The sequence below is a fragment of the Daphnia pulicaria genome, chromosome 7 (assembly GCF_021234035.1).
Source record: "Daphnia pulicaria isolate SC F1-1A chromosome 7, SC_F0-13Bv2, whole genome shotgun sequence".
In the NCBI taxonomy this organism is placed as follows: domain Eukaryota; kingdom Metazoa; phylum Arthropoda; class Branchiopoda; order Diplostraca; family Daphniidae; genus Daphnia; species Daphnia pulicaria.
In genome coordinates, this window is record NC_060919.1 from 5,689,723 (window position 1) to 5,707,072 (window position 17,350).

Here is a 17,350-nt window from a genome sequence, read left to right on the forward strand (position 1 = left end):
AAATTGTTGCGTGTGTGTGTGTTTCCCTGGCGACTTTATATATATGGTCGAGTCTAGAAGAAAACGGTTGACATTTTTTGAATTTGTGTGTTGAGCTCCGCGACCCAGACACACACACACACGACACATGACTTTTATGTGACGTCATTGGGCTCTAGATTGTGCGTGTGTGGATCGTTGGCAGACGCCAGTAAATGTCTAATAGTTGGAAAACGGACGGACCGGTGGACGGGGGGTATACTCTTTTGGCACAATGGATGTCTGACACCGGTAGTTTATACGTAATATAACAGGTCAAAAAAAGATGAAAAACACCCCACATCTTTTCTTAGATATATATAAAAATATTTTCGTTTTCTATTTGGTTTGTTTTTTTAAAAGGCCCAAACGGACGACTTACTTCCTAAATTGTAAATGTCCTTGTTTTCGCAGCGCTGGCCCTTGTAGCCCTCGGCGCACCTGAGAGAGAGAAACACACAGAGAAAAGAAAAAAGGAAAAAATATCAAATGAAAAATGCCATCGATATTTTCGTCTTTTTTCGGATAAAAGATTTTTTGTTTTCGTTTCTTTCTTTTGGCGAGGCCATTTTGATAGTTGAATAAGGTCACGCGATCGAAATAAGGCAAGCGAAAAACTTACTGGCAGACGAGCTCGCCGACGGCCTCGTAGTATTTGCAAGTGCCGCCGTTGAGGCAAAACGAGTCGATCGGGCACGGCAGGGCGATCAGCGGCCACAGCGACGACGACGACGACGACGTAGAAGAAGATCCTAATAATCATCAAATGGATTATTTATGATCATTAAAAAAGACAACCAAAACAAAAAGCAACCATCGATTAATAAATTCCCCCAGCTCAATTTGTCTATAATTGCGTTGCTGGACACAGACACGAGAGAAAAAGGCAGCTCGCGATGATACTTCACAAATGGGCAACAAACACACACACACGGACGGCCCTTTAGAAGCTGCTGGAAACCTGTTTTCTGATTCTTTTTTTCTCATCGCAATGGGAACTCTTGACATATTAGGCGACCACCCAAGTTTGGGGTGCTGGGCAGTGGTCGGCCGCCTCTCCAGAACTTTATAGATCACCTGCTGCTCCTTAGTGTTTTTTTTAAATAAAATAAAATAAAATAAAATAAAAAAGTTTCATTTTCTGTTGAGGCGATTTGTGATGATGACAATCGGTTCTTGGCTCGGCGGCGGCGGCTGGCCGGCAAATTGTGTCTAGAAGGAATCTCTCTCTGCTGGCCGTGTGTGTGCTGAATAAGGATTCAGTGGGTCAAGCTGCTGGGCAGGAGGAGGAGGAGGAGGAGACCGCCTTTGAATGTCAACACTAGGAATAATCAGAGTGAGGAGGAATCTCTGCTTGTCCCAAAGCTTTTGGGGCTTTTTTTTTTCTCTCGGCTCCCCCCCCCCCCCCACCACCCAAAGAGCCTGCTGGCCAGCTCTATAGCGAGTTTGACGTGGGCCCATTAATCGGGGCCGGCCGACGCCATTACTCTCTCTCTTCCTCTTTCGGTCAGCATCAATCCATCTACAATTTGTTGTGTTTTCACCCGCTGTGTGCTGGACTCCCTCCTGCTGCTGCTGCTGGCCGGTCTCTTAACGGAAAAAATAAAAATAAATAAAAATCCAGCAGCAGCAGCAGCAGCAGCAATCACACAGTTGAGCGGTAGAATTCCAATAGATCGGCCCAGCTTTTTTTTTTCTCTTCTATGCACACTTGTCAATAAAGGGCCGCTAAGAAAAGAGACGACGACCGGACCGGCATTTCTAAAATCCCACCAGCGGAATTCTTTTTTCGTCCCAAAACATTCCTCAACTCTTTTACTTGATAAATTCTTTCGATTTTTGATTTTGATTATTTTTTTTCCAGTGTGTGTGTGTGTGTGTGTTGTCTGCCCGTGTCCACAGCAGAGTCGCATCTGGTTATTTTTGTCGATTCTTTTGAAATCAAGTAGACGGTCAAAATCAGTAAGTAGGTAGTAAGTAGGTGTACCGTTGGATGGCCTCAGGCTGCTACTCAGTTTCGACGACGAGGACGGATCGGAGGATGACGACGGGCCGGCAGTGACTTTGACGACAGTGACTTTGGATCGCGAAGCCGTACCGGTGCCGATCACGTTGCTTGGCCGGCACTCGTACAGTCCGGCGTCTTCTTCCTTGACGCAGCGGATTCTCAGCGTCGATCGACGCCTGAAAATGAATTAATTGGATTTCATTTGATAATGAACAACATAATAAGACAACCAGGAAGAGATTGCGTTTACCTTTTGGTTTTAATGCGGACCCGTTTGCTGGCCGCGTTCAACGGCTTGCCGTCCTTGTACCAGACGACTCCCGGCACCGGATTGCCTCTCGTCCGGCAGCGCAGGATGAGCCTCTGCTGTTTCTTGACCGTCACAGAGTCCTCCAGTCCGTACGCCACTGGAGACCGTGCTGTTTATTAAGACAAAATCAAATTAAAATATATTTTTGACATTTAGACCAAAATTTCGAATCCATTGCGTCATATGCAAATTTTGAATTACTAATAAAAATGTTGAAGAAATTCGGGGAATCATACGTACACACGCGCGCGGTTGTATCAACAATAAAATGTAATAAAAAAATACAAACAAATCAAATGGAAACCAAAAATTCCACGAATTTCTTTTTCAGCGGAAAATTTTTTCTATCCGAACGATCGGGACAACTTTGTCCCCCCCTCCAAATAAAAAAAAAGTGGTCAGGGGCGACAGGTTTGAGAACGACGACGACACTACCATCTCCGGAGGAATGGGAATCAAAATAAAAAGGCGGGTAAAAAAGATTTTTCAAATCGTGAGATGGGTAATATCAAGAAAGTGAAACTGACATCATCTGATAATAAAAAGGAGGGGGGGGGGAGGAATCAAAATGTCCAAGAAGAAGAAGAAGAAGAAAATGGCGGCGGTCTCGTGTGTCTAACGGATTATCTGCGTCACGAAACATTGCCCAGCAACTTTTTTCCCAGAAGCTTCACAAAGTGGAATCTGTTTTTCTTGTTCTTATATACACACACACATGTGAGACTATACTAGCTAGCACTGCTAGGGCAAAACCGAAAAGAAAAGGAGAATTGGATTCCAAAGAGTCTACACACACATTATAAGTGGCCATTATGCAGGTGATGTGATATGATTTTCGACGGTCCGACTGCTGGCTGTCATCCCGACTCAGCATTGGGGGCCGGCCGTGTTGTTATTGCTCGATTACGGTTGCGCAACCCCATCAATCTTTTTTGAGATTATAATAAGAGCGCTCGATTTGAAATTTAAAAAAATTATCTCAATCAAATATCTCGTCCGGTTTCTTTGTAAAGAATGTACACGTAATTCATCTCGATTAATCAGAAACTCGAAGGACGGACAATCAATTATAGGGGAACATTTCGATCCATTTTTAATCGCCGTTTTTGATTAAAAGGACATGAAACTTTTGAGAAATACTTGTCCCGGCATTTACTAATAATATTTGAACTCAAATCAATTCAATTTAAATATCCGTCTACTAAAAACAAAATCTGGGCGGGTCCTCCTCCCCCTTGTGTCTTGTGTGTGACTCTCTCCCGGAGCTAAAAATATCGCCACCGTCAAATAAAGTAAAATAAAATAAAATTTATTTTCCCAACTGTATAACACGTAGGGGGGGAGAGAGAGTGTGTGTCTGTGTAAAAGCCAAGTTTTTGAAACAAATTTCCAGGAACTATTTCCAATTGAAACATTTTTTTCGAGAAAAAATATTATACACGTGAAAAGATGGATGGCTTTGAATTTGATCGTGTTACATATACTCTGTCATTATTTCGTTTTTCTCTATCGGGATATTCGGTGGTTTTTTCTTTTCTTTCTTTTTTTTCACTTCAAGCTCTGAGGGTTTTTTTGCTTGGCCCAGATGATTTGCTTGTCCTTAAAAAAATGAAATAAAATAAAATAAAATAAAAAAAAAAAACGAACCACAAAAATGCGATTCGAGACACACAACAGACAAACCCCAAAAAATGATCGCCAGTTGTATGTACATGTCGTTTTTTTTTCATTTTTTAAAAATAATATTTCAATTCCATAGAAAAAAAAACTAGCCTTGTGTGTGTGTTGCTTGGCTGTCTTCATCACGTTCATATCAAAAAATTTGATTTCATAAAAAAGAAGAAAAAAAGGTAGAAAACCAGCATAACCTGACACAAAACGTTTTGGTTGAATGAGTCGACTAATGAATTCAAAGCGAAGTTCAATGAGATTCTGATTAGGAAAAAAAAAAAAAAAAAAAAAAATGTTAAAATTTTTTTGTAGAGTGCGACCGGTTCTTTTAAACATTTTTTTTTTTGTTCCTTTTTAAGGAAAAAATGTAAAATTATGAAATCATTTCGACAAAAATCGTACGACACAAAAGGAAAGCCACAAGTCCCCGCAAATTTTCGTGAGTTTATTTCATTTTTCCTTCCACTTCCGGACGTGCTGGACCCTGAGGTCCTCCTCAAAAACCCCCAAAAGGGGAAAAAAAAGGACAAAAATATAGTGGAAGAAGGGCGGGCGGGCGATATGAACGCGGTTGGAGGCCATGTTTTCCGAGCAGACCCATAAGCAACAACAACCTGTGCTCACTTTCAATAATCGCAGCAGGTAAAAATAAGAAAGAAAAAAGAAAAAAAAAATGTTTGAGGCGTTATGTAGTTCGGGAGGGATGTGGCGCGCACAACGACCGCGGGAAAAAAGGAAAAGAATAGGAGAGAGAGAGAGAGAAAAAAAAGAAAAGAAAAAGGAGAACGAATACAAGAAGAAGAAGAAGAAGAAGAAGGTCGAAAGTAGCAGCTCGGCTACGCATCAGCCAACTCTCTCCCGAAAGAAAAAAAAAAGAAAAAGAAAAAATAAAATACCAGGACCACACCAGACTATCGTTTATATTTGTGACCATCAGTCGTCGTCGTTTCGTTGGTTCGTTCGTGTTTTTCTTTTCGAGGTGGTGGGAGAGAGAAACCGGGCGCTACTCCCGAACGAACGCAAAACCGCCCAAGGCCACTCGGAGCAGCCAAGCAGTCTGGCTCTTCACGCGGGAATCAAAAAGAATATACCCACACGCACACGCTCACTCCCGCGGCCCGACGTCGCCCACAAAAATAAAATAAAATAAAATAAAATGGAAAACATAAAAGATGCTCTCGGCTAAAAAAAAACCGCGCGTTTTCAACGGCGTGTGTATTTTCCCTTCAATTTTTTTTTCGGGAGAGAGAGAGAGAGAGATATTTCAAGTAGAGTACCGCGGGACCCATCCGTCAACCGGCTGGACCGACCCAAAGTATGGGGTGTCCGCCCTCAAAACTTTTTTCGTTTTTTTTCTCTTATCTTTTTTGGTTTTTCCACCGATTCTTTTATTTAGAAAATAGATAAAAATGTGTACAACCGTGTGTGTGTGTGTGTACATCTTACACACTTGCGGTCTCGTCCGATGGAATGTGTGCAGCATTTGTTTTCACGACGGACGGAAATTAAGGTCAAGTAGAGGAGAGTTGATTGGGGCGGCGAAATGTTCGATTCCGTCCGACGTCGTCCGTTCTTGATTATGTTTCGATTTGATTCGTTTTCCATCATATTTCTGGGTTTGTTTTTTTTTTTAAACTTTTGACTGGAAACATACAGGCACGGACCCTATATATACTTGTGCAAGTCACGATATAGGACATGTGTGTGTGTGCGCTGCTGGAATGTCACACATATTTCCCCTTAGCTATATTCTATATTCTATTCGATAGATGAGGGCGACCAGCCAAAAGGTGTCCAGGACAAGGAGAAAATGTCAACGATTTTTCTCAGTTTTTCTTTCTTTGGGGATTTTGGTTCATTCCCGCAACACGAAAATAGAAAATGCATGTGACACTGTTGCAAGTTGAACACGCAGTCCAGGGACTACTATACATACTCTCTACTACTAAATCAACTATACGTTAGAAAAATGATTGATTTCAATCACCAGGAGACCCCCCTGGGGAAAAAAAAAGATTATTTGACATTGGATTCAATCGATTTGTGTCGTTGTGTAATCAAACGAAATGAAACGGAAGAAAATGTTTTGTATTTGGGTGGGGTTGGGGGGGGTGCTTCCCTTTCTGTTTGTTGATTGGCTGTGGGGCATTTGTGTACATTTGCATACGGAATGGAGAAGGCGAAGGCGAAGAAGAGGAAGAACTAGACACTGTTGAAATGGACATCCACGTATATAAAAGAAAGCTTCTAGTCAAAAGGAATGCGGAGCCCCCCCTCTCTCCTTTCTGTGGGGACGACGGACGGACGGACGGACGAATTTGGTCATGACGGCGGCGGCGGCGGCGTCCAGCAACCAAGGAAGGCCCCCGAAAACGACGAGTAAAGTGTATTGATGATGGTGTGTGCGTGCGCCCACCCAAACGTTGGTCTATCCCGCCGCCATTTTGACGATAAGCCATCGCCCATCGGCTCGCCGAGAGAAAAGAAGAAGAAGAAAGAAAAGTATACCGATGATAATGATTCGATTACGATCCCTTGATGGATGGAATCTACGCGCTCAAGAGTTGTGTGTGTGTGTGTGTGTGTGTGCCGGGGCCCCGCCAGCCATCCACATACCTGGAGCTATATAGGAGGACAACTGGGCAAAAAAAAGGATAAAATAAAATAAAATAAAATAAAAATATTTATCTAAACCAGGTGCGCACAGGTGGCCGCTTCATTTCTTTTTCCTCCGGTTGTAAAATAATAATAAAAAAAAAAGTCTTTTATCATCCTCATCATTGATCATGTCTTTTTTTCTTACATATAAGAAAAGTCGCCGTGATTTCTTTTCAAAAATAAAATTTGACCGGCCCACCCATCATGTACTACTACTACTACTACCACTGCCAGCATCTCTTTTACACACACACACACCTTGATGATTGACCGTCAACTCTTATAGACACACACACAGGGAGAACTCTTGCAAACTGCTGCAGAGTTGATGGCGTCTAAACAACTGGAAAGTGAATTCAATCAAACAAATCAAACAAATGTTTTGTGATTCACGCCGGGAATGTACGTAATAGTTTTTTTTTGTTTCTTTTTCAAAACAACTGTTATTTTTTCGCACGCAAAAGAATCCCACCGTGTGACCAGGTGACCTATACTGTTTGGACGGCGGTCCGGTTCTTCTGTTTTTTTTTGTTTTATTTTTTTGCGTGTCGTTCACGCCGGTCCAACCAACAGAAAACTGTCACCTCGCATCAGGGCGATAACCATCGAAATGGCAAAGGCCAAAAAGGCCATCCAAAGAAAATGCGACCAGTCCAACATCACACACACACACACAGACGTAGGGACTCGTGGAGAAATCAAAGGAAAATCCGACGAATAAGACAAAAGGCGAAACGGTGGAATTGATTGAAACGAAAAGAATTTTTTGATTTCAGTTTGAACCTGCCGAGAAATCTCTCGGCATTGGATATTCAGCACGCAGATGTCTAACCAAGTCTCTCTTCTCCTTTCCTTTCTGTTTTTCTTCTTTTAACTTTGGTCGAAAGAAGAAGAAGAAGAAGAAGAAGAAGAAGAGAGAAATTCTTATTTTTTTCAAAAACAGAAAAAGGGGCGCCCTATACGCCAGCAAACGACCAGCACTTGCGCCACTATAATTTTCTATATCTCTCTTTTTATTTTTAAAAGAAAAAAGCAAAAACAATAAACGAGTGTAGAAAATGGAGAACACCCTAGCCGCTGCTGCTGCTGCTATAAGTTTCTTCTTCTTCTTCTTCGTTCGTGAAAGGGATTATCTGTCCTCTCTCTCTCTGTCTGTCTGTCTCTTTTTCTTTTTGTTGGCAGCCGGGCAGCAGCAGCAGCAGCCGGGCCAGGACCTCTTCTCTCTCTCGGTCGGTCGGGATCTCTTTTAGATTCACGCGTGAGTTGAATGCAATATAAACGGCGGCAGTGTCCAGCAAGAAGAAGAAGAAGGAGAAGAAGAGGAAAAGAATAAGAGAAGAGAGAATAGACAACGAGATGCGACTGACTGACTGACTGGCGCAGCAGCAGCAGCAGCAAAAAAGATGTCTTTAATTCCATTTAAATTCCCACTGGATTCCAATCCGTTGGATTTCTGACCAATTTTTCATTTCGTCCTTTTTTTTTCTTCTTTTTCTTTTTGGCTTTTCTTTCCTCTTCTTCTCTACATGTCTGATCGTCTTCTTCTCCTTTGGCTTCTTTTCTTGACTAGGTCCTCCTTTCGATATTTACCCAATAGCCAGAAAACGGGACTCACGAGACGGACAAATTCTTCTTCTTCGCTTGCCCACAGCACACAGCACACACAAATGGCCGTCTCGTTGGGCCGAAAGAACATTTTGATTTCATTTTATTTCTAAAAAAAAACAAGGTCAATGCTAATCATTGTAGACGGCTCTCCCCCGCATCACATCTATCGGGACCGGACGGACGGACGGCGGGCGCGGGCGTGATAGAGATATCAACGACCGCCGCGCGCGCTATATATATATAATGCCTGATGTGAGCACGCAACAGCTAGAGATGTATAGACTATGGCCCGGTATAGCTCTATATACTCTGCGATAGCACTTGAGAGACACTCTCCATCACCGGTAGTCTCTCCCGGCGAATATATTTAATACCGCCCACCAGTCACGAACTGCGTTCAATTGACGTCCGACACACACTCACGCTTGGCTATTTCACACGAAATGGATTTTGGGGGGGGGGGGGGGTTGAGAATATCGATAGACCTTTTAATCGCTCGTTTCAATCTTTCAAATTTTAAAATATTCCAAATCAAATTTTTAAAACCCCCAAAAATTGGCGCTAAATTTGAATTGAAATAAAAAAATTCAATTTTTTCAATAGACAAAAAAAAAAAAAGCCACACACGAAAAAAAAGAAGAAAAATGTACGGGAGATGGTCACGTATGGTATCGAAAGAGACCATCTGCCGCGTGAGTGCGTTTTGACCAAGTTTCTTTCCTTGTACAAAAAACTTTAAAAAAATGTCTGGAGGGGAGGAGGGCAACATGTACATAAGAAGAGAGAGACAATATATACATGTAGAAAACGGGAATGATATGACGACGATCGTGTAAAAAACAACAACCGGTGATGGGTCCGGCGCGCGGTCAATTTGAAAAAATAAAAAAAAAAACCACAGCGACCGCGCCAGCCCAGCAGCAGTGGCCATCAATGAGGAATCGAATACATGAACACCTTCAACTCTCTTCTTTTTCTTAATTCATCTATACGGTTTTTTGGCGTGTGTTGATTAGACTCGAAGAAAACGGGATGAAATTGATCGAATTCCCCAGCGTATGTGTAGCTGTGTATAGGGGTATGCGCTGGGCCAGCAGGAGAGAGACGGGCGAGAGGGCCCAAAGAAAAAATAGGTTATACACATGTCTCTATATCAAATACCTGGTCGACTCTAATAATTTTTTTCAAAAACAGAAAAAAAGAAACAAAACAAGTACAACAACTATTAGAATATACAAACGACTTGTTGGCGAACGTGTTGTCCAGCTGTTTCACTTATTTTTTCCCCTTGGAAAATATTTGGAAAAAATAAAAAAAAAGGAGAAACAAAAACCTCCCAGAAAATTCCTGGCGTCTAACCTTCTTGGAAAAAAAGAAGGCGAATGGAAAGAAGAAGAAGAAGAAGAAGAAGAGATTGTGTGGCTGATTTCGCCTTGACAACGACTTGACGAGCGCTTGAAGAGAGAGAGAGAGAGCCCTTGACGGATGGGTCCATCTGCTATCATTCGTCGCGGCTTTTGAGGCGAACAGACGGACCAAAGGAGAAAGAAGAAGAAGAACATGGGCTTTGTTACTTTACAACTTTTGGGTCCAACGGTGGGGGGGGGTTGATGCAACAAAGAATTTCGAAAAGTCAATATCCGACGACCAGAGAGAGAAAGAGAAAGGCCGGCATGAATCAAACTAATCAGCCTGGGCACATTTTTCTTTCTTTTCTGTTTTCATATAATATTCAAATGTATAACAAACGAGAGCTACTACGTTGACGTGCTGGCGTACGACAATCGATGGGAAAATGTCCCTGATGTTCTCCTTCAAGGGCGGACGAAACCTTGAACAATTCCCAGCAAAAAAAAATAAAATAAAAGGCGACTGGACAAACCAAAAAAGACATGTACATTTTGCTGGCCCCCGTACTCAATAACTGGTAAGAGTCAAAAGAGAGAGAAAAAAAAACAGCACCCACTGGTCAAAGCGATAACACGTAACAATAACACCGCGCCCTCCATTACCCAAATGTGTGTGTGCGCGCTAGTGTCTATACAACACACTGCGTGTATAATCTGAAATATTCCGACTCGTTCTTCAATCTCCAACGGGTTTGGAATTTTATTTTTATTATTTTTGAACGAAAAAATTGCGTCATTATAAAATACTTGAAAAAAAAAAATTATTTGGGTTGTTGTTTTTTAAATTTATTTATTGCGGTGATGTCACTCGCAATCGAAGCCAATCAATCAATATCCCAACCGTAATTTTCCTATGACGCAATTCGGTTTTATTTCTTGTTTCCGCTAGACACATTTTCCCTTTTTAAAAAAGAAAAAGAAAAAGAAAAAAAGAAGTTTCGGGGTCCGTTCCGCCATGACGGGATCCTTTTTGTTATGCATCAGCACATCCGCCCACCTTGTGCGTAATAATCACAGGGTGGTGGCGTCGGCGTTCTATATGTGTTCATCTCCAATTCTTCCGGTTCAAGCCGGATATTCGAATTTAATTTAAATAGCGCGCGCGCGCAAAAAAGAAAAGAAAATTCAAAATTCAAAAATGTCTTTCCATTTTTTTAATAGACCGGAAGTTTGTAGCTCGGCAATTTTCGTCTTGCGTGTGTCTGAGATGGGTGCGGTCGCTCACAGTGATGGCCGATGGCCGTCTAGACTTTCTCGATCGCCCTGGGCGGGCCCATCAGCTCCCGTTTCCATCCATCCACCCACCCACCCCAGAAAAATTTCAAAAGTGGAACTATACCGACACTTGGATTGTCTATTAAATTCAATTCTCGCGCCAGTTTGATTTTTTTTCCCTTTTTTTTTAAATTAAATTTTATGGAGGAAAAAAAAGAGAAAAATAAAATCAAGAAGAAGTCGATGGGGGCGGGGTCATCATTGAAGCTTTATTGTTACGCTCGCGTTCCAGCCGACTGCGGCTCCGATTTATGATACAATTCCCCCCCGCTCTTCCAGTCGTTCGTCATTTGTTTGAGTGTAGGTATAACATTCCTGCTGCTTTTCGTCTGTGTGTGTTGTACACACACACACAGAGAGAGAGAGAAATTCGACGTGAACAGGTAAAGGACCGGAAAGAAACAAAAGTTTTCTGGTCTTTTTTTTTGTGTTTGTTATCCCCCCAAAAAAACCGATGACTATACAACCCCAGAACCACCAGGAGCTCCACCGGAAGTGACCTGGTGTGTGTCTACCATAAAAATGCTCGAGGTACACGCTCGAGTCACAGACACAAGTTGTTTCTTTTGGGGGGGATCTCTGATTCAACCGAGAAAGTTTTTCTCATTTTTCTTTCTTTTTTTCTTTTTCTGTTTTTCTCGCTTTAGGTTGATTGATTAACAAGGGCTGGAATGATATCATTACGTCGGCGATGTTATCTAACATAAGCCCGCGACACAGACGGGAAATCCCGTCGAGCGTGATAACCAATGAGCGAGTGGAAATTTCCACCGGCGGGAAATTCAAATTCAAAAAGAAACACAAGGAAATCAGACGAATAAAAATTGTAGAGCAACAGCAAGAGTCGACTGCATTTGCCCGTTGAATCTTCCAACGCGCCCAGCTCAGACGACGACGGACGGAAAAAGCTCCATAATAACTCGTCATAATAATATCATCCCCCCTCTCCTTCCTCGCCACCAACGTTTCAACACACACACACACAGACGGCCAGAGAGAGAGACATGCCGTCGAATATAATTCCCGGCTGGTCTATACACACAGCCGACGATTATAAATGTGTGTGTGGGGGGGGGAGAGAAAAAGAAAAATCATTCGAGAGTTACATAAAAGATGAGAGAAAAACGAGTTTTTCTTTTTTTTTGAAATTTTGAAAAATCCGATCTTGATTTGGTTTCATTTTCATTTTTAGTAGAACCGATAGACCACCCTTGATGGAACACTCTCCACCTGTTCCAGCTCTCTCTCTCGAGTCTTAAAACTCTGCGACCCGACACAGCAAATCATTGCGTCACACCTTTCTCTCTCTCCTTTCAGTGTGTGTGCAAGCAACCTAACCTTTTGTTGTTCTTGTCCGGCGGTTTGGGCTTATCTTTTTCTCTCTACCCTCTTCTTAGCTCCACCAGTCGATGTGTGCACCTTCAAGTGGTGGACGGACGCGAGCACAAAAGAAACACCGACGCCGACAAAAGGGCAGAGAAACCAAACCGACGCGCGCCACATTATCCCGAATTTCTTTTTTTGGGGTTAGACAAGTTGAAAGAAGAAGAAGAAGAGGACCACACCCTTATTGGTAACACGAAAAATAAAACAATTGCCGGCCGAAAAAAAAAAAAAAAGCCAATATCTTTTTGAGGGGCAACTGTTTAAACTGCCCACAGTTTGTTTGTCTCCTCTCCTCTGGTGAAAGCCCCGAAAAAATTCAAAATTTCATGTTTGCTCCTCTCTCTTTCTCTCTCTCTCGTGTGTGTGTGTGGAAGTTTCAGCTGGCGCTGCCAAATGAGATAACATTCACACACACACACAAAACTCAAAACAAGAAAGAGTCCCCCCCCCCCGCAACACATACACACACACACCGTTTGGCTGGCCCAGCTTCCCAAAATAAATTTCCCGTTGAGAGAAAAAAAAGAGAAAAAATAAAAAAGTTTGAATTTCCCCACCAGCCCAGCAGGAGCTAGTAGCCCAGCAGTGTGTGAGGGACCGAGTCGAGCCAGATGTGCTCGCCACTGTGTCACACACAAACGAGAGAGAAACAAAAATACGAAACAATTTTTCGTCTTTCGGGAGCCAAAAAAGAGCAGCACAGCAGCAAAAAGGAAGGGGGGGAGAGATGATATATTCCTGATGGGCGGCCGCCCTTCGCTCAGCATTTTCTTCTTCTTATATGCCGGGCAAAATAGGAAAAAAAAAAGGAAGGAAGAAAAAGTGACTCACCACAGCGCGGGCAGAGCGTCGACCGCACATCTTTGAGGCTCTTCTTGGTGTGGACCAACGGCGAGCCAAAGGCCGTGAAATTATTGGGTCCCCAATGGGCGGCGAAGACCAGGTAGCGCCGACCCGTCCGGATCTCGGCCGTCACTAGACACTCGCGCGTGTTGTGGTGCTGGTGACGGTGATGGTGCGGCTGCTGGCCCTGGCCCGGCTGGCGGCGACGAACTGGACTTTGGCCAGCACCATCACTACTAGCACTGATCCGGCGACCGGCCGATAAGGTCCGAGAGCGGCCCGTCGCCGAATTGTGACTCAACGATCGCAGCGATTTCGAATTAGCCGCCGCTGTTGCTGTTGTTGCTGTTGTTGTTGTTGTTCCGCTTTTGAATTCTAAGCGCACTTGGGAGCCGGTCAGGGCCACTTCACCTTTGTACACTGTCACAACGTCGAAGGTGACCCGGTAGACGGGCCCGTCGCTCCTGGAACGGGCCTTGCCTTCAAACACTACGGGGGCCATGTAGGCCCGCGTGCCGGCCATGTCCGCCTGGTGGTGCTGCACACTCGACTCGGAGACGGACAGGCCGCTATTGTTGGGCTCCCATTCCAGCCACGGGCATTCCGTCAGGAGCCGATTGGATGGGACGACGGATCTCGACGTCGTCGTCGTCGTCGGATGGTGGCGATTGTGTTGTCCGGCTCGGCTGCTGCGCCCGACCGCCAAAGTGCTGGCCGGCTGCAATTGCTGCTGCTGCTGCTGGATGGAGGCGGCCGAGGTGCAACTGTTTGGCAGGGCCGACAACATCACCAAAAGGAGGAGCACCACTGGCAGCTGGACGCTCTTTCTCAATCGATCACTACTACTGCAGCAGCACTCGAACACCACGGCCACCGCGGCTAATCCCGTCCATCGTCGGCGGGCGACGGCCGGCAACGGCCCCAACGGCGGTGGCCCCGTGTCGCTCACAATCACCGATCGCATCCGATTCGTCATACTGTTGCTGTTGTTGTTGTTGTTGTTGTTGTTGCTGTTGGGGTTGTCGAGGATGGGCGGCATGGGCCGATCATCGAGCGGCCGGCTGGGATGGTCGGCAAGTCGTCGCGGCGCGGGGCGCGGACACTGTCCAGCAACACTTGGCTTGCGGTGGCTGTCGGCCGGCATCACGGAAACAACTGCGACGGCAGCTGCTGCTGCTGCTGCTGCTCAGAGCACAAATAGACGGGCCATAACAGCGCGGCAGACCGACCGGCCATAGGGCGGCGAACTCGACTCGATTGAGATTATTACCACCACCAATCAACAGAGCCGGGCAACAGTGATGGACACGAGGAATAGAACTGGAGGAGCTGAGGCTGCTGACTCTTTGGTCCGTCGTCGTCAGTGACATCCTCGTCCCGACGATCACATCGTCGTCCAGCCGATCGCCCGCCTATATAGACGACCAGCTCACACCAATCACTTTTTCTCTTGAATTTTGATTTTTTTTTTTTCCACTCTCACTCACGAACCACTCAACAACACAACAACAACTCACGAAAACACCAGAAAGAAGCTCAGCCGAAAAACAAAAAATTCACTTTTCCAGTTTTTTCGGTCCGTTTTTTTGAATAATTTCAGTCGACAAATCAGAGCGGAATAATTAAACCCAAAATGTCGTGAATGAGAAAATTTCAAACAAAAATAATAATTTCAACAAAAAAAAAGGAGCGCGCTCACTAAATCTTTTTCAAACCGGCACTTGTTTTTTGTTTTTTAAACAGATATTCCGTTAGCGCGGATTTTTTCGCCCAGCCGATTAAAACCCCAACCGAAAAAATTAAATGAGTTTTCAAAAATTACAAAATTTTTTTTGAACAGTTTTGGGGTGGCGCGAAAATGTTTCGAAAATTGAAATTCGTTTGGGGAAAAAAAAACGGGAAATGTTTTACAATTAAATTTGTTTTGTTTTTTGTTTGTTTTTTCCTCTTTTTCTTTTGTCGTGAAGGGAAAACAATTTGGTGGGAACGAAAATCAAATTCGATTCGGGTCGGGTGGGAAATGAATTTCAACAAAATGTTGTTCTCTGTGTGGTTCTCTCTTTTGCCGACTGCGTTCGTCTCGACAGTCTAACGCTCTATGCCCGGCCGGTCAGTCAGAGCCTTTGACTATATATTCTCTACTAGAGTGTAGTAGTAGTAGTGTGTAGTAAGACTAGCGTATATACATAGCCGGGCTGTGTGTGCTGTGTGTAGACGTGTAGAGAAAGAGAGACTCGGGCCAAAAGAAAAATAAAAAAAAAACCCGTTCGAAACTCCGCCCATTTGAAAACCGAACCCAAACCGCCGAGCTGCGCGCTCCAGGGTTTCTCCTGGCCCCGCCTCTTTCTGATCGCAGACGATCGCAAACCAAATGACAACTAAACCCCCTCACACTCGTATCAATGTTTAATTAAACATTATTAATAATCAAATAATTGAACTCGAATCAAAACATCTGATTCAAGAAATTCAAAAAAAACGAGTCGAAACCGCCAAATCGTTTTGATTTGATTTTGGTTTTCTCCGGTTAATAATGGCCAGCGAATAAAAACGGCCAACTTAAAAAATAAAAGAAACCCCAAAATATCTTCAGTTGCAGACAAATCACACGCACACAAGTCCGTCAATCAAGTGGCAGTCGGACGACTCCGACATCCATCAGATGATTGGGAAACTTGTAATGGGCCAGTCTCGGCAGATCGATGCCTGCCACTGAGAGAAAATAAAAAAAATCACCAACAACCCCACACACACACATACGCACACAGACGGACGGACAAAAGTTTGAATACCTTAAAAAGGTATTGGCCGTGAATCGAGTGGCAGCTGGTGAGATGCTGTGCGGTTGGCATTAGATTCTGGCCGGCCATTGTTACATTACGTTCGACTGCTCTGTGTGTGTGTGTGCCCGTTTGATTTGGCGCCGCAAAAAAACCCGACCGCAGAGGATTACATATTTATTTATATTCCTTCCCATTTCTCAGAGACTGATAATCTTTTTTTTTCTTCACAAAAATAAAATCAAAGTGGGCAGAGACCTCCAAGAAAGTGGCGTACAAGAAACTGAACTGCTAATCTCTGCCTGACAGAGAAGAATAAGAATAACCACTCTCTCTCTTTCTCTCTAGCTGTCTATATCACCTACAGCATTACTACTACTACTCGGCCAGCAGCAGCAGCAGCTGGACGGGATGTTATTACAGCGATGTGTTTTTTTCGAGTCGTACTTCACGACCGGATCAGTTTTTTACCGGAGAAAAACAAAAAAAAAAGAATCAATAAAATCTATCTGGGGACTGACGTGACTGGCTGTGTGTGATGCCGGTCCCTCCTAATCTCAAGTGCAAAGAGCTGGACTCTTTATTTTCTTTATTCTGATTTTAAAAATAACAAAAAGAAAAAGAGCTAGAGTGTGTGTGTGTGTGTGTCTTATAGTAGTAGCTTTTGGAATTTGGTTGCTGTGTATACATCATCAAATAAGAAAATCAAAGACAACGACGTTTCTTTCTATTCTTCTTCTATCCCCCCCCCCCTCCTCACTGCTGTCCGCCGTTGAAGAAGAAAAAACACCCGGCAAACTCTTTTATTTTATTTTTCTCGGTCCAGCACGAAACGACAGTGAGCCGGGCAGCAGCCGCCGCCGCCGCTCTTTTTCTCTCAGACTGTGTCTCTGACGTGGACATTGTTGTGTCGCCGCTTGCACGGACTTTCGCCTTGATGAATGGCCGGCGAAACAAAACTTCTTCTTCTTCTTCTTCTTTTTCCTTTTTGCGCAGATTAGCTCCTGACTAGGAGGCTCCTCCCCTCTCTTTTGCTGGGCTTGAAACAAGATGAGAGCCAAGTCCGTCATCGTTTCAATTTCTTTCTTTCTTTCACTTTCTCTCTCGACGCAGTCCTGATTGGGTGCCAGTCCAGCAGCAGCAGACGAGGAGGGGTGGAGGAGGCGAGTGATGATGGATCACGCACCAGATGCGACACTGCTACTGCTGCTGCTGCCCACCCCGAACCGGAATGAATGTCCACTCTGAAGGCGGACGGCCATCTCGACTCGTCTCATGTATTTATACGTCTCTATATTTACACTCATTTAGCGAGAGGAGAGAAGAGAGGAGAGAGACGGACGGGTGACTACATCGCTGTTGTTGTTGGGCCGGCCAAAAATGA

At 44.1% G+C, this 17,350-nt stretch overlaps 1 protein-coding gene and 1 long non-coding RNA gene across 3 annotated transcripts in view; one reads left to right on the forward strand and one right to left on the reverse strand.

Moving 5' to 3' along the window:
• LOC124350502 overlaps window positions 1-7,609 on the forward strand; it is a 19,918-nt gene extending 12,309 nt beyond the window's left edge. Inside the window, exon 3 of the long non-coding RNA XR_006921034.1 lies at window positions 7,580-7,609. This is a non-coding gene — a long non-coding RNA (uncharacterized LOC124350502). The remainder of the gene's footprint in view (window positions 1-7,579) is intronic.
• The window catches only part of LOC124349519, a 21,109-nt gene extending 5,596 nt beyond the window's left edge, over window positions 1-15,513 (reverse strand). Inside the window, exons 1-5 of one of the 2 annotated variants that reach the window (XM_046800195.1) lie at window positions 13,175-15,513; window positions 2,277-2,445; window positions 2,006-2,202; window positions 641-770; window positions 401-459 (exon numbers count right to left, since the gene is read on the reverse strand). In XM_046800195.1, the coding sequence (XP_046656151.1) occupies window positions 401-459; window positions 641-770; window positions 2,006-2,202; window positions 2,277-2,445; window positions 13,175-14,330 (1,711 nt within the window). In that variant the 5' untranslated portion in view covers window positions 14,331-15,513. The remainder of the gene's footprint in view (window positions 1-400; window positions 460-640; window positions 771-2,005; window positions 2,203-2,276; window positions 2,446-13,174) is intronic. The other variant, XM_046800196.1, reaches the window with a different exon arrangement.
• Between the last annotated feature and the right edge of the window lie 1,837 nt (window positions 15,514-17,350).